Source organism: Saccharomyces kudriavzevii (genome assembly GCF_947243775.1).
Source record: "Saccharomyces kudriavzevii IFO 1802 strain IFO1802 genome assembly, chromosome: 15".
Classification (NCBI taxonomy): Eukaryota; Fungi; Ascomycota; class Saccharomycetes; order Saccharomycetales; family Saccharomycetaceae; genus Saccharomyces; species Saccharomyces kudriavzevii.
The window spans coordinates 851,542-873,658 of record NC_079286.1 but is presented as its reverse complement, the minus strand read 5'-3'; the positions used below and the strand labels follow the sequence as shown (position 1 = coordinate 873,658).

The window sequence follows — 22,117 nt, the reverse complement described above, 5'->3', positions numbered from 1 at the left end:
CTAGATTTTTATTTCTTTCCTCCAACTAATCAAACATATCCGCAGGAAAAATGATCACTTATACGCACTAAAATTCCAAATATAGTTAGTATGTGGAAGGCACAAAGAAATAGTCCGTTTAAATAACACTTCGCTTGGTTTCCCTCGTAGAATCCTAAAAGTGCCCCAACTTAAGTTAACAAGAATGTTTCCACTTTAAAACTAAATTGTAAACAGTATCGAATGACAATTACGGTAACGGTCTTAAAATTAAGGTTTTCCTGTCGAAATGGGCATGCATCTGTCGTTTACCTAAGCAAGGTTATCTATCGTCACACAACATTTTCAGCGTGTCGCCGACTCTCTTGTTTACCAATTCACACTATGAGATGTCCGCAGCTGATAAAAAAAGTTTGAGTATGAGTGGAATAACCATGGGTTTTTCCATGCATTACCGCCGTGTATAACGGTGTGACCTGATTAGCTTAAAAATCTTATACGCAATTTCTCAGAATCCTTCTGTCATAGTTGTTTTGTGCTAAGACCCGCACTGCGCTGTCAAACTTTATTTTCGAATCGGCTTGGAATCTTGAAAAAATAAGATTGTTGACATTTTTGGATATGCCCGTAGTTCGCATATCCGTAAACGGAACTGGTGTTTAGATTTTTCCCTTTCCTCCCCGTTTCGGATGTTTACACAACTACCACAGATTGTTTACTTTATTCCTAATCAAGCAATCGATGATCTCAAAGAAATATAGGCTAGTTTGGAGTGCATATGTGTCGCAATACGATCTCAGTAACGGACTATTACAGGACAATTGCGGCACAATCTTGAAAGGACACGTTCTCGAATGGAAGTTCTCAGCCTGTTATCTAAGGCGAACAGTGAAATCCGCTTACTTAAGAACTTCTCTAGAACCCCAGCACATTCCCTTGATGCTTATCCCCCAGCGGGTTGCTATGCAAAATAATTGCCCCTGCGAAAGGCAGTGCGTAGAAACCTCGCAGTTCCTTTTTTGGGCGTTGCTACTGCTTCGAGATAACACTATATACTTTTATACTATAGGTGAATCGAATTGCGATTGTATTTAGCGACTGCGAAAAAAGTGTATCTACGCAGTATTCAGGATGGCAAGCAAATCATGGTGAGAAATTTTCAGAATTGCTTCGAAAAGAAAACAGTTTATGTTGTTATGTTTGAATGAGAGCCAGCGCTTTCTCTAAGATTTCAGATTATCATTAAAAATGGTGAACGGCCATACCAAACACACTTACTTAAAACTATATTTCATTTTAATACCGGGCTCTCACATATAGTAGCAACATCAGCTACTATAGCTCGAAATGTACTCAATGTTATATAACTCGTTATATTTCGACAGCTCATAACAAGGATATGTCGAATGGAAGGAATAGGCGAAATCTTGTCGTTAACAACTACTTTCGAAAGAGGAATTAGATGTAACATCATATCCTTTGCGCGGTTGCGAAAATATGGATGATTCAAGAAAGACAACTGATATATTTTTTAATCATTCCTGAATAACATCAGACGCTTTGCTAATTATCGCCGATTGACGCGCGACACAAAAACGTTTTATGGTCAATTATTCACATTTTTGGAACTATAAATTATAGAGAACCGTCCATTTTCTAACTCTTTCTAATTCATTTTTGGTGAACCTTTCTCACTCTATCATTTTTGGAGTTTAAACAACAAGAACATAAAAAATTGTTTTTGCTACATTACTCTCACATAACATATCTCAGCAAACATGTCAGCAAATTTGAATCTAGTGAGGGCCACAAGACCACAAGAAGAAAATAAGGATTCTGTACACAAAATCTCAAACGAAGTCAAAGGATTTGTACAACCAGAAGAAGGAGTTACTGAAAATATCGCCGACGGCCAAAATCAGGACGTCAATGAACAAGTAGTTAACAGAGGTCGACTAAACCTCAAAACAGTCGACCACATTGGGGCTTATCCACTTATACAAGAAACAGAAGGGATTGCAAAGAAGGTGGCTGTCACGAGAATTATTTTGGCACAGACGAAACCCAAAATAGATAAAGTAATAATATCAAAACCAGTCCAAACCGTAGCCCCAGTAATCAATTTTTTTGATAAAGTGACCAACTCAACTTTGAATACTGTAGAACGTGTTGTTCCTTCTTTAAAAACGAAAACTTATCAAAGATTAGGTGAGGAAATTGCACTACCCTATACTTTGACAAAAAAATATGGAAAACAGTTCAAGGACACAAGCGCAAGAAGTGGAGATAATTATATTTACCAACCTATCCATGGAAGGTTAGTAAAATTTAGAAAGTACTATAATGAAAAATTCGTAGACACAAAGGGCAAGCCATTGGTTAGAGGACATCTTGATCCTATTCTATTACCATTGAACAATGCATTCGAAAAGGCAACGATAAAATATTTGCCCAAAGGTGAAAAGGTTCCAAATGATACCTTTTGCTGCGAATTTAATAGAGGTTTAGCCTTGGACTACAATTTCATGACAAGAGCACTTTCCGCTGCTAGTCATCAAGTGGCTGATGTTGCAAAACTACCTTTTGCCTATGGATACCATACAAACACTGTTTACAACAAAAATCTAGACAAACAAGACGATTTGAGAATTAAAAATGTTTTGAAAGGTACCTGGGACACCATGAAAGACTTGGAACACGAAGTTTGGGTCTCTGTTACTGATGGGAGGCTATTTAAAATTTTTGGTACCAAATCCGAGGGAGATGATTTACCACGTCTAGTACAATAGACTGGCATAGAAGATTTTTTTGATATAGACGGTAATCTTGTACCATCGTACTGATTTATTGACTGGCACGTTTTTGATAGATGTTATCTATTGAAAGCAATAAACTCAAGTTCACTAGTGTATGCACTCTTAATATAAAAAAGAGGTAGGAAAATCTATTTTTATAAACAACAGCTTAATAAGTATTTAAGAGCTAAATAACAAATCTAAATGACAAGGTATTTCTGCCATTTCCTATGACATCAAAGTTTTTGAGGACATGATAGCTAGTCGTAGGGACCGAGGTACCACTTTGCAAAAAAAAGCAAACTTAAAACATCTCGAGACGAAGCATCCGTACATTATCAACATCCCTGCCTTTCCGAAAATGTTTGGTGAGTCGCTCCCTCCTAAATCAGAAGGACGGCCTATTTTTTTCACTGAAGAGAAAACAGGCCGGACCAGAGTAGCTTGTGCTGGATAGAGTTTATGTCAGAAGGCTGATTCTAGTTGGTCTCCTGTAGTCTGCCTACGGTGTCCCCAATTATTTGCCAGATCCTCTCTAATACCTTTACGCTCGAGTGAGTAACGGTGCGAACAAGCACATCTAATAGACAGGTACAACCATTATATTGAAGGAATTTCGCTGAATCTAAGAGAAGAAAACCGTAACAAAGGAATCAAGCAAAGCAACAGTATGTATTAAAACGTATCGTGTGGATTATGGAAGGAATGACAGTGCAGCTACATCCTACGATGGACTCGAATCGAATACAGTGGAAATTTAAATCATTGGAGAATCCCAATTAATATATGCCGTGTTAAGAAGCTTTTTCTTGTAGGTTTTTTTAACCTACGTTGAACGCCAGTTATGATTATTCTCGGAGAGCACTTCCACACCCAGTCTAGATAATATTTGATCTTCACATTAGCGAAATAAAATTTTTGACGTAATTCAAAAAGTTAGATCCGGGAAACTAAAGAACTATAAGTACTATTCAGGTTTCCTTTCAGAAAAGCAACTGCAAATACGGCCCATTTGAGCATTCGTCCATTTTACTTATATGCTGCGTGCAGCAGAATGCTTTTTATTTGAACATTTGTTTACTAACAAGAATGAATTTATTTCTTCATTAAACAGTGGCTCATTTCAAAGAATACCAAGTCATTGGTCGTCGTTTACCAACCGAATCCGTTCCAGAACCAAAATTGTTCAGAATGAGGATTTTCGCTTCTAATGAAGTTATTGCCAAGTCTCGTTACTGGTATTTCTTGCAAAAATTGCACAAGGTTAAGAAAGCCTCTGGTGAAGTTGTTTCCATCAACCAAATTAACGAAGCTCACCCAACCAAGGTCAAGAACTTCGGTGTCTGGGTTAGATACGATTCCAGATCTGGTACTCACAACATGTACAAGGAAATCAGAGATGTTTCCAGAGTTGCTGCCGTTGAAACCTTATACCAAGATATGGCCGCTAGACACAGAGCTAGATTTAGATCTATCCACATCTTGAAGGTTGCTGAAATTGAAAAGACTGCTGACGTCAAGAGACAATACGTTAAGCAATTCTTGACCAAGGACTTGAAGTTCCCATTACCTCACAGAGTCCAAAAATCTACCAAGACTTTCTCTTACAAGAGACCATCAACCTTCTACTAAGCCGACAAGATATTTCTACGTTTTTTAGTATAATAAAATTTTGTATAATTCATTTTGTAGATTCTAAGGAAATTTAAAGTATATCCTGTGTCTTCTTCTTTATATCCCACGTCCTTACTTTATGAATTCGATCTCGTGCATGATATTTTTCAGGGTCCACGGCGGGTAACAGCCGATCTCTTTTTCTGACGATAAATATAAAACGTAGCTGATTTCTAGATGATGCAATCTTGAAGGATTTGGGCATTACGTAAACAGACTTTTATAAGGTCTCATTACTCATATTCAGACAGAGGATACAGACAGCATGGGGAATGACGATGGCTTTGCCCTTTCAAGTAACACGTTAGAGCCGCGCACAGAAGTTAAACAGAGACTGTTTTCCAAGAGTCATCAGGACTTGGCGAAGGAAACGTGTCCTGCAAAAGATGAAAGTAGTAGCGATGATGATGCACATGTTCCAGTGACGGAAATACACCTGAAGTCACACGAATGGTTTGGCGATTTCATAACAAAACACGAAATCCCACGTAAAGTTTTCCATTCATCCATTGGTTTTATCACACTATATCTATATACTCAAGGCATTAATTATAAAGATGTTTTATGGCCCTTGATATATGGCTTCATCATAATGTTTATTTTGGATTTAATAAGATTAAACTGGCCCTTTTTCAATATACTCTATTGTAGAACTGTAGGTGCACTGATGAGAAAAAAAGAAATCCACACCTATAATGGGGTATTGTGGTACATCCTTGGTTTGATCTTTTCTTTCAAATTTTTTTCCAAAGATATTGCTTTGATATCATTGTTTTTGCTGAGTTGGTCCGATACAGCCGCTGCAACCATCGGAAGAAAGTATGGTCATTTAACGCCCAAATTGGCAAGGAACAAATCCTTCGCGGGTTCGATAGCTGCATTTACAGTGGGCGTCATCACTTGTTGGGTATTTTATGGTTACTTCGTTCCAACCTACGACTACCTAAACAAGCCTGGAGATATTGAATGGACTCCGGAAACAAGCAAGTTGAGTTTGAGCACGTTATCTTTCTTGGGCGGTGTAGTTGCTGCCTTAAGTGAAGGTATTGATTTGTTTAACTGGGATGATAACTTTACTATTCCTGTGTTATCATCACTTTTCATGAATGCGGTAATCAAAATTTTCAAGAAGTGAAAAGCATATATCCCAGAAAATGGTATGTTTTATATTCTTCATCGGCCTCTTCCTACAATAGCAATGAATTAAACTATTACGCTTATTTGTAATAAATATCCAGTACATCTTCGATTTTGACATCCATATTTTTTTTTTAAGTATCATATATCACATAAGTATAGACTTAGAACCTGTGTAAATTAGAACAGTATTTCCATATTTTTCACACCATTAGATGGATTTGTTTACGATGCTTTTTACATCATATACCCAATATTGATTAATAACCTTAAATTTCGATGGACGGATGAAAGCGAGTAGGATATTACTCAAGAGTAAACTTGTAGCGTAGTTTTACAGGTAAAGTTGTCCCTCTTCTCATTTCCTCAACAGTGTCAAGAAGTAATTATGATAACCTCATCATAAAGGGCTTTGTGAAAAGGTTATATTGCAAGAGTCATGATCGAAATCCTAAGTACGTTAACATCTATCATAGCACAGCGCCAGCGTATTAATCTATTCTTTGTTATTATTAACTTGTTACATCAAGTTATTGTAATATCGCTTTTCACGTTTACAGAGAAAAAGAAATGTGGAAAATTTTTCAACCTCATCGAAAATTTTCAGAAAAGCAAAAATATTTATGCCTTTGCAAATATTTTATGTATGTTATTTTTGAAAATACCGATCGATACAAAACTAGCAGTACAACCTCAACCTCTTCGCACAATGGCTTATGTTTTAACTGAAACTTCAGCTGGTTATGCTCTTTTGAAAGCCTCTGATAAGAAAATCTACAAATCTTCAAGCTTGATTCAAGATTTGGATAGCTCTGACAAAGTCTTGAAGGAATTTAAGATCGCCGCCTTTTCTAAGTTTAACTCTGCAGCTAATGCTTTGGAGGAAGCGAACTCCATCATTGAAGGTAAAGTTTCCTCCCAATTAGAAAAACTTCTAGAAGAAATCAAAAAGGACAAGAAGTCGACCTTGATTGTCAGTGAAACCAAGCTAGCAAACGCTATTAATAAGTTGGGATTGAACTTCAACGTTGTTTCCGATGCTGTTACCCTAGATATTTATAGAGCTGTCAAGGAATACTTGCCAGAATTGCTGCCAGGTATGTCTGACAACGATCTAAGTAAGATGTCTTTAGGTTTAGCCCATTCCATCGGCCGTCATAAGTTGAAGTTTTCTGCTGACAAAGTTGATGTCATGATTATTCAGGCTATTGCTCTATTGGATGATTTAGATAAAGAATTAAACACATATGCCATGAGATGTAAAGAATGGTACGGGTGGCATTTCCCTGAACTAGCTAAGATTGTTACTGACTCTGTCGCTTATGCTAGAATTATTTTAACAATGGGTATTAGATCTAAGGCTTCTGAAACTGATTTGAGTGAAATCTTACCAGAAGAAATTGAAGAACGTGTTAAGACTGCTGCCGAGGTGTCTATGGGTACTGAAATTACTCAGACAGATTTGGACAACATTAACGCTTTAGCCGAACAAATCGTTGATTTTGCTGCTTACAGGGAGCAACTGTCCAACTACTTGTCTGCAAGAATGAAGGCCATTGCTCCTAACTTGACTCAATTGGTGGGTGAACTAGTCGGTGCTAGACTCATTGCTCACTCTGGTTCTCTGATTTCCCTGGCCAAATCTCCAGCTTCTACCATTCAAATATTAGGTGCAGAAAAGGCCTTATTCAGGGCTTTGAAGACCAAGCATGATACACCAAAGTATGGTTTGCTATACCATGCCTCTCTTGTTGGTCAAGCTACCGGTAAAAACAAGGGTAAGATTGCAAGAGTTTTGGCTGCCAAAGCTGCCGTCTCATTACGTTATGATGCCTTAGCTGAAGATAGAGATGACTCTGGTGATATTGGTCTAGAATCAAGGGCTAAAGTAGAAAACAGATTATCCCAATTAGAAGGTAGAGATTTGAGAACTACTCCAAAGGTTGTTCGTGAAGCTAAGAAGGTGGAAATGACTGAAGGTAGGGCCTACAACGCGGACGCTGATACTATAAAGGCAGAATCTGAATCTGAATCTGAATCTGAATCTGATTCTGATGACGAAGAAGAAGAAAAGAAGGAAAAAAAGAAGGAAAAGAAAGAAAAGAAGGATAACAAGAGAAAGAGAGACGACGACGAAGATTCTAAGGATTCTAAGGATTCCAAGAAATCCAAGAAGGACAAGAAAGAAAAGAAGGAAAAGAAGGAAAAGAAAGAGAAGAAAGAAAAGAAAGAAAAGAAAGACAAGAAGGAAAAGAAGGAGAAAAAGGAAAAGAAATCGAAGAAGGAGAAGAAATGAGGATGCATTTTGTATTTTAATAGTGAGTGACCCTTCCTGTTCACCTTTGTTTGTTCTTTAGAAGATTTTCTATGATCATCCAATCTATTTCTCATTTCATATTTTATTCCATAATCTGTAAATTAGTGCTGTACGCCCATATTGAATTGAACTTATTATTTTTCTAGGTGATATATTTGAAATAGTATACATAATTTATGTTTACATAATTTAGGTACTTTATACCATTAAAAGCTTTGTTTAACTATTAAAATTGTGTTCATCAGAATAAATACCTTCATTATCCCAAGATTTCCGGCTTTTTCTACAATTTCAAATACTTCTTCATCTGATTCATTATAGGAGGCCGCTTACTCAGTTTTCTTATGCCTTTTTTTCTTCATCGTAACCTTCTTCCTATGTTTGGATGTCTGAAAACTGCCCGCGGCATTCTTTAATAATCTAGGTACTGTAATACCGACGTCTGTTTCTGTAGTCTTAGATGATGTGTATTTAAAGTGGCATCTGTAGACGTTTGAATCGTAGTATAATTTCGGTGGGCTTCAAAATTTCGCGAAGTGAAAAAGGTTCATTCAAAAAAAATTGAAAGTGAAGTAGAGATCTGGTATGAACTTGCCTTGGATATGGATTGGCAAAGATCGTGTCGGCACTTGGTTAATTTATGAATACGCAACAAAGCCTTTCTATTGCGGAGACAAACGAAATAAGGCAAAAGTTAGGTCTGAAGCCTATTTCAGTTGTCCAGGATAAAGATGCGGACCGTAACGAATCTTTGTCAATCGAAGAAACAAACAAGCTAGTAATTTCTACCGGCCAGAAGCATATTCCGTCTCAAAAAAATGTAACTCCTTTCAGTCCTAACATTCGTAGCACTGTCAAGGTCAATACACTTCGAGAGAAGATAACGGAGTTTCAAAGGGCTAACACACCTTTACGAAACACGCAGCTAATTAAAGACGATGATGCTAATGACGATAATTTGTGGTTAGAAAATTTGGATGCAATTACTGTCCCAGGTGAGGCCAAACCGCTCAACACATTGTTAGTAAATGAGAGTACGGGAAAAGAAGACGAGGATATTGATCTGCATAATGTCCAAGTGTCATGTAGTATCGAGGAGCTCGGTGCAAGTGAAGAAGCTATTCTAACCTTGAAAGAAAGCAGCATTTTTGATGATGCAGATTCCAGTGATGTATTAGAGAATGAAAAAGTGGCCCAAGAAACGACTGATAGAGAAAAATTGCGATTGCGACAAATGAATAAAGACAGAAGACAAAAGAGACTGAATTTACATGTTTCCAGCTTAGATATTCAAGAGGAGGAGAAAACTTCGCCTAAAAACACACTTTTAAGCATTGGAGCAGAAAAAGGAATTATTAAGGTACCAAAGCCTGAATCTGCAAAACAGTCTGTAGGGAAGATTAAAGTGAACTTCGATGATATAGATAATGTTTCGGACGAAGACGGTGGAGACTTTAAGCCATTAAAAATAAAGAAACGTAAAGTTAAGGACCCGAAGTCGGCTAAAACCAGGAAGTCAAAGATTTTTCATAAGATGGAAGTTGTTAAGTTGGTAGATGAAGATGAAAACTTATCTTGGATGAATGAAGAACAACTAGTGACAATAATAAATGCAAAATCAAATCGAAAAAATGAGTTAAAGGGCGCAGAGCTTCTTGCCGGAGAAATTGAAAAGGCAAGGAATGAAAAAAAGCTGCGTGCTGAACATATATTGAAAATGCGTGAAAATGCCAATAACTTCGTTATTGACGAAAAGACGGTTTTCCTGGATACTTTGGACATAAGTCTTCCTGGAGGGATTGTCACTGCCGATGAAGCAACATTGGATTATAATAGAGAGACAAATATCAAGTATACCACTAATCAACATCCTGGAGAAGAGGTAGGGAGCAATAACCCATCTAAAGCGGCTAATGGCGGATCAAAAAACGAGGAGCATAGTAGTGACGTACCATGTTTTTTTTCTGGCATTGCATCAACGCTAGGGTTTCTTCGGAAGAAGAATCTATTTGCCACAGAGGATGCAAATTCAAAAGCAAAAAAAGAGACTAAAGTAGAAGCCGTGAAACAAACTATTGACAAAGAACTAGCTCAGAAACAGAATGGCTCCAATGCTTGCTTACAGGAAAAGCAATCCCGCAAACAATTTCAAGGCACTGAACCTCTAAATAATGGCTCAAAAATCCGGCGAAATAGGCTTAGCCATTATGATCCTGACATACAACTTGTCTATAGAGACGAGAAAGGAAATCAACTGACTACTAAGGAGGCATATAAAAAACTATCCCAAAAGTTTCATGGCACAAAGAGTAACAAAAAGAAAAAAGCAAAAATGCAATCCAGAATTGAAGCGAGGAAAAGTGCACCTCAAGACCGTAACGTGTTTGAGTTTGGTAATAGTTAACAAAACGGAACTGCACGTATATGACTATCTTGAGCCCTATAAGGTCATAATGAAGTATTCTTTATTTGAATTTGTCCTGGCAATCTCATGATTATTTGACGTTAATTTGCCAAATGGCCTCTAAATTGTGCCTGAGGCACTACCAATTGTGTCATTTCAACAATGAGTGTCACGCACGATTTTTTAGGCGACAGAAGTTTGGCGCGGCGATCGGATTAAAAAAATTTGAAGAAAAAAAGTAAAATTAAAAACCAAAACAAATAACGACAAAAATTAAGAAATCATAATTCATACTCAAGGAAAAAAAAAAAATGGAATCAAGCGCAGAGAAGAATAGTATCAACCCATATTATCAACACCTTCCACACACATTCGCTATATACCTATATGCGCAGACCACAAGGTAGTTTTGGGTGCAAAGTGATTTGAGGATAGAAGTATATATTGAGTGAAGTCAGTAACTTATTTTATTGTGGGTGTAAAGAGAAGACGATATAGAATCTAAAATGATTCAAACTCAAAGTGGACCGACTAAACGGCGCAACTCCGTCCATAAAAACCTATTTGACCCATCGTTATATCAAATGCCAGGATTGCCACGTGGGAGTTTCCAACACCAGAAAAAAGAGTATGGTAAGGAGAATCACATCTTTCGACAAAAGTTCATTAGCTCGAAGAAAAGTTTTCTACAGCAGTTTCCTAATAATATCCAGGTATACTTACCTGAAATCGACTTGAGAATAACTGCCACCTGTTTCATATGGTACGTAATGTCCTCTATTTCAAGTAACGTATCCAAAACTATTTTAAGAGCTTTTAATCACCCGGTGGCTCTCACAGAATTACAATTCCTTGTTAGTGGCATTCTATGTGTAGGGTTCGCTTCCGTAGTGAATTTATTTCGACTACCTCGTTTGAAGCATACAAAGTTTTCGAATGCACTGAATAGCTTTCCGGAAGGAATTCTTCCTGAATACCTGGACGGTAATTTCCGTAGTTCTATTCTAAGCAAGTTTTTGATTCCTTCAAAGCTGGTTTTGGTAACTACGTTTCCAATGGGGATATTCCAATTTATTGGACATGTCACATCGCATAAGGCAGTCTCAATGATACCAGTATCCTTAGTGCATTCCGTAAAGGCATTGTCGCCAATTATAACAGTTGGATATTATAAACTCTTTGAACATCGTTATTACAACCCCATGACGTATTATACCCTGTTACTTCTAATTTTTGGTATCATGATTACCTGCTGGTCAACTCATGGAAATAGGATGGTATCAGATGAAAAGAAGTGCTCTTCATCGATTGGTTTATTTTTTGCATTTATTTCCATGATAATATTTGTGTCACAGAATATTTTTGCCAAAAATATTTTAACTATCAGGAGAAAGGTGGGAATTCTACCGTCTTCCTCCACTGATGACTTCACAGCGAAGGAAGAACAGCCAAATTCAGACAAAACAAGATATTCACCATTACAAGTGGATAAAATAACCATATTGTTTTATTGCTCGTGCATTGGGTTTTTACTAACCCTATTACCTTTTTTAACCAGTGAACTGGTGCATGGTGACAGCGTTATCGGTGATCTGACGCTAAAAATAGTATGTCTTGTAGTGATTCACGGTATAGCACATTTTTTCCAGGCCATGCTTGCATTTCAGTTGATTGGATTACTTTCTTCCATTAACTACTCGGTAGCAAACATCTTGAAGAGGATCGTCGTCATCTTCGTTGCAATATTTTGGGAAACGAAGGTAAACTTCGCACAATTGTTTGGTGTCACTTTGACAATTGCCGGATTGTATGGCTATGAGAAATGGGGACTTTCGAAAAAGAATAGATGTCAAGCATGAAACGGAGTGACTCTACTATTGAGTGAGACCCAGTATTCAAGAAAGGACATTTACTTTTATAGCCATCGAATAATTCAAAATTTTAGAGATCGTTTTTTGTTTATTGTTACTCGCTACTACTACTGTTATTAAAACCTTTGAGAGCCCAGAACGTTACCCTAACCTTGCAGCTTAGAAATTTCAAAACCGGCATGAGGGTACTTTTTGCTTTGTGTCCCATTTTCGCTAACAAATTTTCGGGAGTGGCTTTCCGGTGTGGGGAAACAAAGTGCGGTCAGTTTCCCTATTCCCGAAGACAAGAGCCACAATCCCTTGATTACCTCACATGCGGTTATTTGATGATTACTTGAGCAAAAAGAAAAGTTCGCATGCAAAAACCAGAAACTCGCGACGCGTCTTTTCTTAAGGTGCTCGAAGATGGCGCGGAACCTGGTATAGTTCAAGGGTGCTATTGTTTTCAATCAAGAGATGGAAAGAGAATAGCGAGCACCTCAGAACCTCGAGGTTTTTTTAGGGAGATCGGAGTAGCCATACGGACTTATAGTTCCGTATACTGAAAATCGATTTACTCTCCTTTTCTCAGTGCTCGGAAAGGTTGGGTAAAACAAAAATAGATTGGTCGGCACATTAATCCCATTGAACTCCGTCTATACGAACTAGTATAACCAACCTTGAATAGACCCCGTGCGTTCTTCATCACACCCCTTTCCGCTAGAACGGCTTTGTTTCTTCAATTTACTCAATCCTCTCACTCTTGTTGTGGCAATATGAATCATTCCCACATAGAGCCAGAATCGCCGCCTGGCATTACCATCTCGGGGATGGCTTCCCGAGCAGCGGCGGTTGAAATCTGCGCTTCAGTGCCAGAAAAGAAAAGATCACAAAGACGAGGATTAGAATTTTTGACGGCTTTTCTTGGGGAGCTGCGGGCTATTCTGTGCGCACTCGAGGCACCTGAAAAAGAAATGCAGCGGAAAAATTATTGTTCTGAGTCAATCTAGATGGTATTGTCTGGAACCTAATAACAGAGAAGCATCGCTAAAAGGAAGTTAGAGGAAAATTTTCAGTAGAGGTATAATTAGCTGCTCTAGGTAGAACTTCCCATAGCAGTGTCATTTTGAATATATAAAGTGCTTAATGAATGCTTCAAAATTCTTGATACGGCTACTTTTACTTTCGCTTACTGAAAAGGTGGCTTCTACAATTGTGATAAAATTGTTGAGAATTCATCATTAAAACAAGTGCATATACTGTTACTCAGGAAGTCTTGGATTTTGTTATACATTGGAAATAAAAAGAATGAGTGCAGAAAGCATAACACCTAAAGATACCGTAGTTCCAGAAGATCAAACAAATCAACTGCGGCAACCAGATTTGAACGAGGATAGCATACATTATGATTCAGAAGAAGATGATATAGTGTCTTTAGAGACAACTGCCTCGTATGCTTCGACTCTGGTATCCGCCAAAGGGTATACCAAAAAGGCAGAGCATAAAACCACAGACATAGAAGGCCGGCCGCATTGGAGCGAGACTACTTCGAGGACGCACGAAAGCGACAGTGAAGAGGGGGATTCCAACGGCGAAGCTGAAAATTTTCCAGAAGGTGGGCTCAAAGCTTGGGTGGTGACATTCGGTTGCTTCTTGGGCTTGATTGCGTGCTTTGGTTTATTAAATTCAACAGGTGTCATAGAAAGTCACTTACAGGACAACCAATTAGCTAACGAGAGTGTTTCGACCATTGGATGGTTGTTCTCCCTATTTCTTTTTGTTTGTTTTGCCTCATGTATCATCAGCGGTACTTACTTCGACAGAAATGGATTCAGGACTATCATGATTGTAGGCACGGTTTTCCATGTGGCCGGTTTATTCGCTACCGCCAATTCCACCAAATACTGGCATTTTATACTCTCTTTTGCTATAGTATGTGGGTTTGGTAATGGTATCGTACTAAGTCCATTAGTAAGTGTCCCCGCCCACTACTTCTTCAAAAGGCGTGGTACCGCTTTGGCAATGGCCACCATTGGTGGTAGTGTTGGTGGTGTCGTTTTTCCAATTATGTTGCGTAGTTTTTTTTCCATGAAATTAGATACCGATCCAAGTTACGGTTTTGTGTGGGGTATTCGGACATTGGGCTTTTTAGATCTGGCTTTGCTAGCATTATCGATCGTCTTAGTCAAGGAAAGATTGCCACACGTTATTGAAGGCTCTAAAGCTGGAGAAGCACGTTGGAGGTACATCGTCAGAGTATACATCTTACAATGTTTCGATGCAAAAGCATTCCTAGATATGAAATATCTGTTCTGTGTTCTAGGAACAGTGTTTGGTGAACTGTCTATAAACGCAGCTTTAACTTACTATGGTTCATACGCTACCAGCCACGGAATTTCAGCAAATGATGCTTACACTTTAATTATGATTATAAACGTATGTGGTATACCTGGAAGATGGGTCCCCGGCTATTTGAGTGATAAGTTTGGTAGGTTTAACGTCGCCATAGCAACTTTATTTACGTTATTCATCGTCATGTTTGTCGGCTGGTTACCATTTGGTACGAACTTGAAAAATATGTACATTATCAGTGCATTGTATGGCTTTTGTTCGGGAAGTGTCTTTTCCTTACTTCCTGTCTGCTGTGGACAAATATCTAAGACTGAGGAATTTGGTAAACGTTACTCGACAATGTATTTCGTTGTCGCCTTTGGTACATTGGTTGGCATTCCAATCACGGGTGCCATCATCTCTAACAAAACCACGGCAGATTATCAGCATTACATCATATTTTGCGGTTTAGCAACGTTTGTCAGCGCTGTTTGTTATATAATTTCGAGAGCATACTGCGTTGGTTTCAAATGGGTTAGATTTTAATGATGGATTGGTTCCTTGAATGATGATGTCTAATAGATCAATTTTCAATAATGTAATTTAATAATATTTTTTTTTAGGAATATGTAGATAGACTATTTAAGTGGAATTTCCTTCCCTTTTTCGTGTAAATCAAAATCATTATTTTTGTATATTCCTAGCTTTAACCACTCAGGAATTCTGCAATCTTTTAGCAATGCGGAGGCGTAAGAATTCTCATAATAATTGACCAGCCTTCCTGAATTCCTCAAGTCAAACTCCCCATCAGGTTTCTCTTTCAGCATCTCAACACGCAGGTATATCATAGGGAGCGAGATATTATTGATAAGTTTTAGAGTATCTTTTGTCAACAAGTGAGGAGAACACATTATACATACAGTTTTGTTGCGTTGGCTGCTCGATACTAATGAGGTGAATGTTCCTACCAATTCACGGAATTCCTTTGGAGATAGCTTGGATTTAGTGAAAGCCTTGCATTGAACCAGCACTTTTAATGGTTTAAAAGTATGATCAACCATTCTATATTTCAACGGCTTCAAAACAAAGCCATTCTGGGAGTTTGTTCTCTTTATAGTGTCGGTCGTTTCTAAACTGGGTATCAGTGATGAGGTTTTCACATAAATGTAATCTACCGGCCAATTGCCCCTTACATCTACACCTCCATCATGGGCGCCGCCAATTTTTTGTAGTTTTGTCATTCTGAGTTTCTCAGATAACTCCCTCATCACCGTATATTCATAGAGATTTCCTTGGAATACTGTCGAACGAGCGACGGCAGCGTTTTGTTTGATATATGCTTGAATTGCAGAATTATTGAGACATCTTCGTCCTAGATAATTTCTTATCATGTTTGGCATTAGAATTTAAGAAATGTGCTGCTATATTCTCGCCCTTCAGTCATTATTTCATTTTTTTTCTACTCATCAATAATGCAGTTTTGCAATTTTTTTTTTCTGTCCTGGCGAATGGCAAAAAGAAAAAGAAACTGGTTGACCCCATAGATAGTTTCCTTTTAATGCTAAATACTCTTGGAGAAGAAACTTTTATCTCGCAAGAATACACTATTATGAGCACCGAAAAACTAGAAACCTCGGAAGAACCACAAGCACCTTTGGCTAATACGTCAGAGACTAACTCAATTAAGAAAGATTCAGAAAATGTTGTCACTGTGTTCGATCTCGCAAATGAAATAGAAAAATCACTTAAGGATGTACAGAAACAAATGAAGGAAAACGATGAACAGTTTTCACGAAGCATACAGGCCATTGAGAATAAACTTGAGAAATTGAGCCAGTGAGAGCATGTTAGCTGTGATAGAGAGTTTCCTTGGCTTTAGCAATAAAGGAGAATATACGCGGTATACTGCATATCGAAAGTGCAACTATTCGATTTTGGAGAGCAATTATATGACGTACCTGCGTATCCCTATGGTTGAAGATCAGCCAACCGGATCATAACGGAATATTTTTATTTTGTTGTAGACCTTTGTGGGACGGTGGTCTGGCCACCTTAAAACGCTTGAAGTAAGAAATTCGAGGAAGAGTGCCTTTTCAGCAGATATTACTTTTGCAGCTCAATATCATGTAGCGGATGTACATTTTAGATAAGTGCAAGAACATGATATGAACTAAAGTGTACTCTGATTTTTGATAGTTGAAAACCTAGAAATTAAAAAATATTGCATGAAAGCTAATCGGCCCAATCTAAACTGTCTCACTTGTGCATCCCTTGCTACAGTTTTTCTTCCACTATTTGCATGAACTATCTCATCCTTTTTACAACGAAGAAAAAATAAAATAACATAATCATTCTTTCATTATTTTTATCATTCCCACTTTAGGGAGTGGTAATTACGAAGCAGCTACAGATTCATTATATAACACATTGTATAAACTTTGCTAGTTCAGTTTTATTTGCTCGAAATACATCAAGAAACTGTATCCCCTGTGTTGCTTTTACCAATACACCATGTAAGGCTCACGCTTCTTGATCGATTTTGGGTCTTTTGTCAGTATGATCGTTTATTTCCTTTTGATTCGGTACAATCCCTAATGGAAGATTTGGAACTGTAGAAGCTCGTGTGCTTTCATTCTGGGATAGAGGAGTATCCTCTCTAGTTGCTACGGTTCTACTTCGTTTCTTCTTGTTTGCATCTGGCTGCTCATATTCCCTTACAATTAAAGTCAACAGCGTATGGACTCTCTTTGATAATTCGTGTACTGTTCTTGTTTTAATAAACCAATCAAAAGTAAATAGGTCACTCATCATAATTTCTTGCTTCAATTTTTCGTAAAGTTTGTCAGCACGAAGGCCGTATTTGTTGACCGCCAGTAACAGAAACTTATCCTCTAACGTATTATAAGTTCTTCTTGCATTATTTGGTGGGTATTGTATTACCAGCTCATGCAACGGATGTTTACATTGTTCAATTTTCTGTCTTACTAGAGCTTCTTGGAATCTCAGTTTTTCATTCTTTTTCTCTCCAAGTTCGACATTGTGTAAATATTTCTCCCATCCGCTAATTTCCTTTAGCCTTTCCCAGAAAACCTTGGCATATTTTTCGACCTCTTCTGGCGTTTTTGAATCTATAGATATCTTGATATTCTCCATATCATCTCTACCGTATTTCGCACAGGCATTGATAAACGCCATAAAATCTCTTTTATTCCAATTACTAAAGGCTTGTGATATTAACTCTTGCTTCTCCAGTTCATCATCTGCAGTAAAATCGGGCGCTGAGTTGATCTTTTCTTGTTCCTCCTGGATTTTCCTTTTTAGTTCTTCATGAACTGTACGACTTTCTCCATCCGCCGCATCTATATATTCCTCTTCTTCTTCTTCAGCATCACTACCTTCATTTGGTGTATTTCCTGTAATATCATAGGAGGTAACTTTGTAGTTAACCTTCTTCTTGAAGGAAAGTTGTTCTTTTTCTTGTAAGGCATCCAACTGCTTCGGAAAGAATTGAAAATCCTGACCATGTATAATCTTTGGAGCACGTGGTGCCTTTGGTTGTGGAGTTTGTTTACTTGCTAATTTAGATCCGCCGCCGATAATCTCCTTATAGTAATCATCAACTGAATATGTTGTTTGTTCTCTCCTTCTTTCTCTTCGGGAAGGATTAATCCATTCTACAATTTTGTCGTCCGATTTTTTTTGGAAGCTTTTACCATTCCATTCGTAAGCAGACTGATTCTCAATTCCATTGAATTTTTGTAGATCATCAAGCCCTAAACTTTGATATTTGACGTTTAGCTCCTGTGTCTTTTGTTCACCCTTTTTCAAAATATCATCGATGTCTGCGTCAACAGTAACCTTGCTTGCTTTTTTTTCAAACATGTTTTTAGCACCAAACTGAATCATATCTAAGAGATCATCTTTTGAATTACCAAGAGATGCGGTTTTCTTACCGGTACCTTGTTGTATAACCAATTGATCTAATCTCAATTTCTGTGCGGCACGTTCGATGACTTTTTCTTCAATAGCGTTTTCTGTAACAAATCGATAAACATGAACTTGTTTCTTTTGACCGATCCTATGCGCTCTATCCATTGCTTGTAAGTCGGCTTGAGGGTTCCAATCAGAATCAAAAAGGACAACGGTGTCTGCTGTAACAAGGTTGATACCTAACCCACCAGCACGTGTAGTTAACAAAAAGACGAACTTTTCAGAGTTTGGTTTATTATACTCATCAATAGCCTCTATACGTTCTTCGTGGCTGGTAGAACCATCAATTCTACAATATTCAAAATCTCTGAAATAGCAATAGTCTTCTAAAATATCCAATAGCCTTGACATTTGACTGAAGATTAATACTCTAGATCCGTTTTCTTTCAATCTTTTCAGTAGCTTATCTAGTATAATCATTTTTCCTGCGTTAAAAATCAAATGTTCATCTGTCGTGTAGGGCGGACCAGGTTCTGCACCTTCAAAAAGATATGGGTGGTTACAGCACTTCCTCAATTGCATGACAATATTTAATAATCTTGTTTTTCCCTCTCTTTTCCCGACAGCACCATTAACAGCGTCTATGTCCTTTTCTAGTAACGATTTATACCATTGGATTTGCATATCAGTCATGCCGACGTAAACATTGGTTTCAATTTTAGGTAATAAGGATTTTTCAACATCTGCTTTCACTCTTCTCAGCAAGAAAGGGTTCAGCACTGAGTGCAATTGCTGAACCACAATTTCTTGATCTTGCTCAGAATTATTTTGTTCGAACCATTCATCAAACACCGCAGAATCTCCAAATATATCAGGTAATAAGAAATTCAATAGAGCCCATAATTCGTGGAGATTGTTTTGTAAAGGCGTGCCCGTAATCAATAGTCTATTTTTGGAGTAAAACAGTCTAATTATTTGGGATAACGCACTTTGCTCGTTTTTGATCCTGTGAGCTTCATCGATTACGATATATTGCCAGGTCAACCTTTTCAGAGCATTTTTCTCCCTGATAACCATTTCATAAGATGTGATTAATACATCAAATCTGGCTTCTAGGATTATATTTCGTACTATACCGGCTCTTGAATCTTTGTCACCATGTAACACGAGGACGCTAACGTTTGGAGTCCATTTGAGGAACTCTCGTCTCCAATTATCCAAAGTTGATTTCGGTACTATGATCAAAAAAGGCCCCTCAATTTGCTTGACATATCTTAGGTAACCTAAGAATGAGATTGTTTGCAAAGTTTTACCCAATCCCATTTCATCTGCCAAGATACCAGATAATTTATTCTCGTGTAACGAAATGAGCCAGTTTAAACCTTGCACCTGGTAGTCTCTCAATTTTCCTGATTTGACAAAAGAGGGGGACTCGGATACGAATATGTCTTCCTGATACTCGTCCACAATTTCGTCTTCCTCGTCAGCCATTAATTCAGCATCTTCCTCCTTTTCTGTTTTTCTATGGTGACGTAATGAGGAGCTGATGGAGTTTTGTGATTTGGAAAGTTTGTTGACATCGGAATCTAGCTGTTTTAAAAGTTTTTGAATGTTTTTATCGTGCTTAGCCTTAATACCAATAAAATGACGGAAAAGATCTGTGACGCCTAATAAATACTTGAATCGTTTGTACGTGTCGGACTTGTCTCTTTGCTTGGCGTATTTCGGATCTACATTTAGCAGAAATTTTTTCTTTCTTTGAGCCCAATATTCCGGCGGTCTATCTGCCACTGTGTAAATTTGCTTTCCTGATGAGTTTTCACCTTGCTTAACATCATCGTCATCGCTGTTGTCGTCCTTTAAATTTGCGTCAGAAGTATCCGTCAGGCCTTCTAAAGATGATTGGTTTTCATCGTTCTCGGAGTCATGTAGTTGATCTTCCTCTTGCTGGGTCGTCATGGTCGGGCTATATGTCTTGTCTTCCCTTTATTATGATCTAGATTGAAGACAGGGAAATAAAAATCGACAGTAGGTGAAACAAAAGGTAAAAAAAGGAAAATCGTTTAACCGTTTGAGCTATGTATGCAGAATATCTAATAAATTTGACTCAGTGGAGAAGGGAGGTTTGCTTGTTTTTCTTTTTCTTGTTTTCTATTTTCTTTTCATTCTGGAATGGCAAGAAGAAATAAAATTGTGCATAACACATTTTTTGTTCAATTTTACTGCAAGCGCCCGTTGACTATGACAATGGCCAGTCAACATATGGAGGAATGATATACAGTCTGAAAATGCCATGAGATGAACTGAATCTTATTTTATGTATAAGTTTACGTATGTTTATATGTGAAGCTATTTTTTTTTAGAACAATACTCTTTCCTTGGCTAATTTGGTAACATTCAAGGTTTGCAATTTTGATTTACCAGTGTTACGAGTTACTTTCAGGGACATTGAAACTTTTCTTTGAGATTCCAATTGGTAAGTTTCGATATTATCGAAGAACTTGTCAAAAAGGATGGCGGTGTCCAAGGGACCACCCTTCGCCTCAGGATGGAACTGAGTGGAAAAAATGGGTCTTTGGAGATGTATCATACCTTCGTTCGATTTATCGTTCAGATTGACAAAGTAAGGTTTCCATAGGCCCTTTGATAGGGTTTCAGGATCCACCGCATAACCATGGTTTTGGGAGGTTATGTGGCACTGGCCAGTGGTCAAATCCATGGCAGGGATATTATGGGCCCTATTGCCGTACTTCAATTTGTGAGTGAAGGCTCCAGAGGCAAGAGCCAAGAGCTGGTGGCCAAGGCAAATGCCGAAGATAGGAATACGGTCATAACTAGGGTTGTTCAATAATTCTCTGACATTGGAAATTGTGACCTGGCATAATTCCGGGTTACCTGGACCGTTGGATAAGAAAATACCATCGAATTCCGAAGCAATATCTTGAATCCTATAATCATAGGGGAAAACAGTAACATTGGCACCTCTCTTGACCAGACACCTGATGATGTTCTCTTTGACACCACAATCGATAAGAGCAACATTTGCCCTAGCCTTTCCAGGTAATGCGGAGACGTGGAACGGTTTCTTTGTGGTGACTTGAGCGACCAAGTTGGTCTTCATGGGATTAACGTAGGGAATTGGTTCTTGCTCAGCCAAAGTGATACGACCCAGGGAAGATCCCTGTTCTCTCAGGTATTGCACCAATTCACGAGTGTCTACGCCAGTAACGGCAGCGACACCTTCTCGTTGGCACCACTGTGCAAGAGATTCAACGGCAGTCCAGTGAGAATACTGATAGGCATATTCAGCCACGATGACGCCGACGACGTGGATGTGTGGAGATTCAAAGTACTTGAGTAAGTTGAATTCGTCACGGGCCTCTCCGGATGGGACACCGTAGTTGCCAATCAAGGGCTGCGTGAAGACTAATATTTGACCACGGTAGGAGGGATCAGTCATAGACTCTGGATAACCAACCAGAGAAGTGGTGAAAACGGTTTCACCAGCGACGGATTTGTTTGCGCCGAAAGAGATACCTTCGAAGGAAGGCCCGTTTTGGATGCAGAAGGTAGCTTTCGTTTGAGCAGCAGACATTTTTAAAAGATTTTGATTTATTCTAGTTTTTTTTGTAGAAGATGTGAAAGAATTTTGGGTAAAGTAGTACTATTAGTGAGAGCTAGTTTTCCAGATGTGGTCAGA

The 22,117-nt window shown here is 38.2% G+C and overlaps 11 protein-coding genes across 11 annotated transcripts, besides 1 other annotated feature; 8 read left to right on the top strand and 3 right to left on the bottom strand.

Annotated features, from left to right (window-relative positions):
- Positions 1–1,757: 1,757 nt before the first annotated feature.
- SPS4 (Sps4p) lies at positions 1,758–2,768 on the top strand (the record flags this gene model as incomplete). Its single annotated transcript, XM_056231488.1, has 1 exon — positions 1,758–2,768. One exon carries the CDS (start codon positions 1,758–1,760, stop codon positions 2,766–2,768), a length of 1,011 nt encoding a protein of 336 aa, XP_056085302.1.
- Positions 2,769–3,441: 673 nt separating this feature from the next.
- On the top strand, positions 3,442–4,406 carry RPL20B (60S ribosomal protein eL20; the record flags this gene model as incomplete). The annotated part of the gene is made up of 2 exons (XM_056231487.1): position 3,442; positions 3,889–4,406. Coding segments are annotated over 2 exons (519 nt in total).
- A 307-nt stretch (positions 4,407–4,713) lies between these two features.
- Positions 4,714–5,583, top strand: DGK1 (diacylglycerol kinase; the record flags this gene model as incomplete). Its single annotated transcript, XM_056231486.1, has 1 exon — positions 4,714–5,583. The coding sequence occupies one exon, from the start codon at positions 4,714–4,716 to the stop codon at positions 5,581–5,583; it is 870 nt and encodes a 289-aa protein (XP_056085300.1).
- A 648-nt stretch (positions 5,584–6,231) lies between these two features.
- NOP58 (RNA-processing protein NOP58) lies at positions 6,232–7,881 on the top strand (the record flags this gene model as incomplete). The annotated part of the gene is made up of 1 exon (XM_056231485.1): positions 6,232–7,881. The coding sequence occupies one exon, from the start codon at positions 6,232–6,234 to the stop codon at positions 7,879–7,881; it is 1,650 nt and encodes a 549-aa protein (XP_056085299.1).
- A 661-nt stretch (positions 7,882–8,542) lies between these two features.
- Positions 8,543–10,306, top strand: SNU66 (U4/U6-U5 snRNP complex subunit SNU66; the record flags this gene model as incomplete). The annotated part of the gene is made up of 1 exon (XM_056231484.1): positions 8,543–10,306. The coding sequence occupies one exon, from the start codon at positions 8,543–8,545 to the stop codon at positions 10,304–10,306; it is 1,764 nt and encodes a 587-aa protein (XP_056085298.1).
- Positions 10,307–10,812: 506 nt separating this feature from the next.
- On the top strand, positions 10,813–12,165 carry SLY41 (Sly41p; the record flags this gene model as incomplete). The annotated part of the gene is made up of 1 exon (XM_056231483.1): positions 10,813–12,165. One exon carries the CDS (start codon positions 10,813–10,815, stop codon positions 12,163–12,165), a length of 1,353 nt encoding a protein of 450 aa, XP_056085297.1.
- Positions 12,166–13,464: 1,299 nt separating this feature from the next.
- On the top strand, positions 13,465–15,033 carry MCH5 (riboflavin transporter; the record flags this gene model as incomplete). The annotated part of the gene is made up of 1 exon (XM_056231482.1): positions 13,465–15,033. One exon carries the CDS (start codon positions 13,465–13,467, stop codon positions 15,031–15,033), a length of 1,569 nt encoding a protein of 522 aa, XP_056085296.1.
- Positions 15,034–15,125: 92 nt separating this feature from the next.
- Positions 15,126–15,887, bottom strand: RRG7 (Rrg7p; the record flags this gene model as incomplete). The annotated part of the gene is made up of 1 exon (XM_056231480.1): positions 15,126–15,887. One exon carries the CDS (start codon positions 15,885–15,887, stop codon positions 15,126–15,128), a length of 762 nt encoding a protein of 253 aa, XP_056085295.1.
- A 209-nt stretch (positions 15,888–16,096) lies between these two features.
- BIL1 (Bil1p) lies at positions 16,097–16,327 on the top strand (the record flags this gene model as incomplete). Its single annotated transcript, XM_056231479.1, has 1 exon — positions 16,097–16,327. One exon carries the CDS (start codon positions 16,097–16,099, stop codon positions 16,325–16,327), a length of 231 nt encoding a protein of 76 aa, XP_056085294.1.
- Positions 16,328–17,007: 680 nt separating this feature from the next.
- On the bottom strand, positions 17,008–20,376 carry ISW2 (DNA translocase; the record flags this gene model as incomplete). The annotated part of the gene is made up of 1 exon (XM_056231478.1): positions 17,008–20,376. The coding sequence occupies one exon, from the start codon at positions 20,374–20,376 to the stop codon at positions 17,008–17,010; it is 3,369 nt and encodes a 1,122-aa protein (XP_056085293.1).
- A 400-nt stretch (positions 20,377–20,776) lies between these two features.
- Positions 20,777–22,012, bottom strand: CPA1 (carbamoyl-phosphate synthase (glutamine-hydrolyzing) CPA1; the record flags this gene model as incomplete). Its single annotated transcript, XM_056231477.1, has 1 exon — positions 20,777–22,012. The coding sequence occupies one exon, from the start codon at positions 22,010–22,012 to the stop codon at positions 20,777–20,779; it is 1,236 nt and encodes a 411-aa protein (XP_056085292.1).
- Positions 22,013–22,084: 72 nt separating this feature from the next.
- Positions 22,085–22,117: part of a sequence feature (Short protein (SKDI_15G4390, CAI4052241.1) was converted to a misc_feature.) that runs on past the window's edge.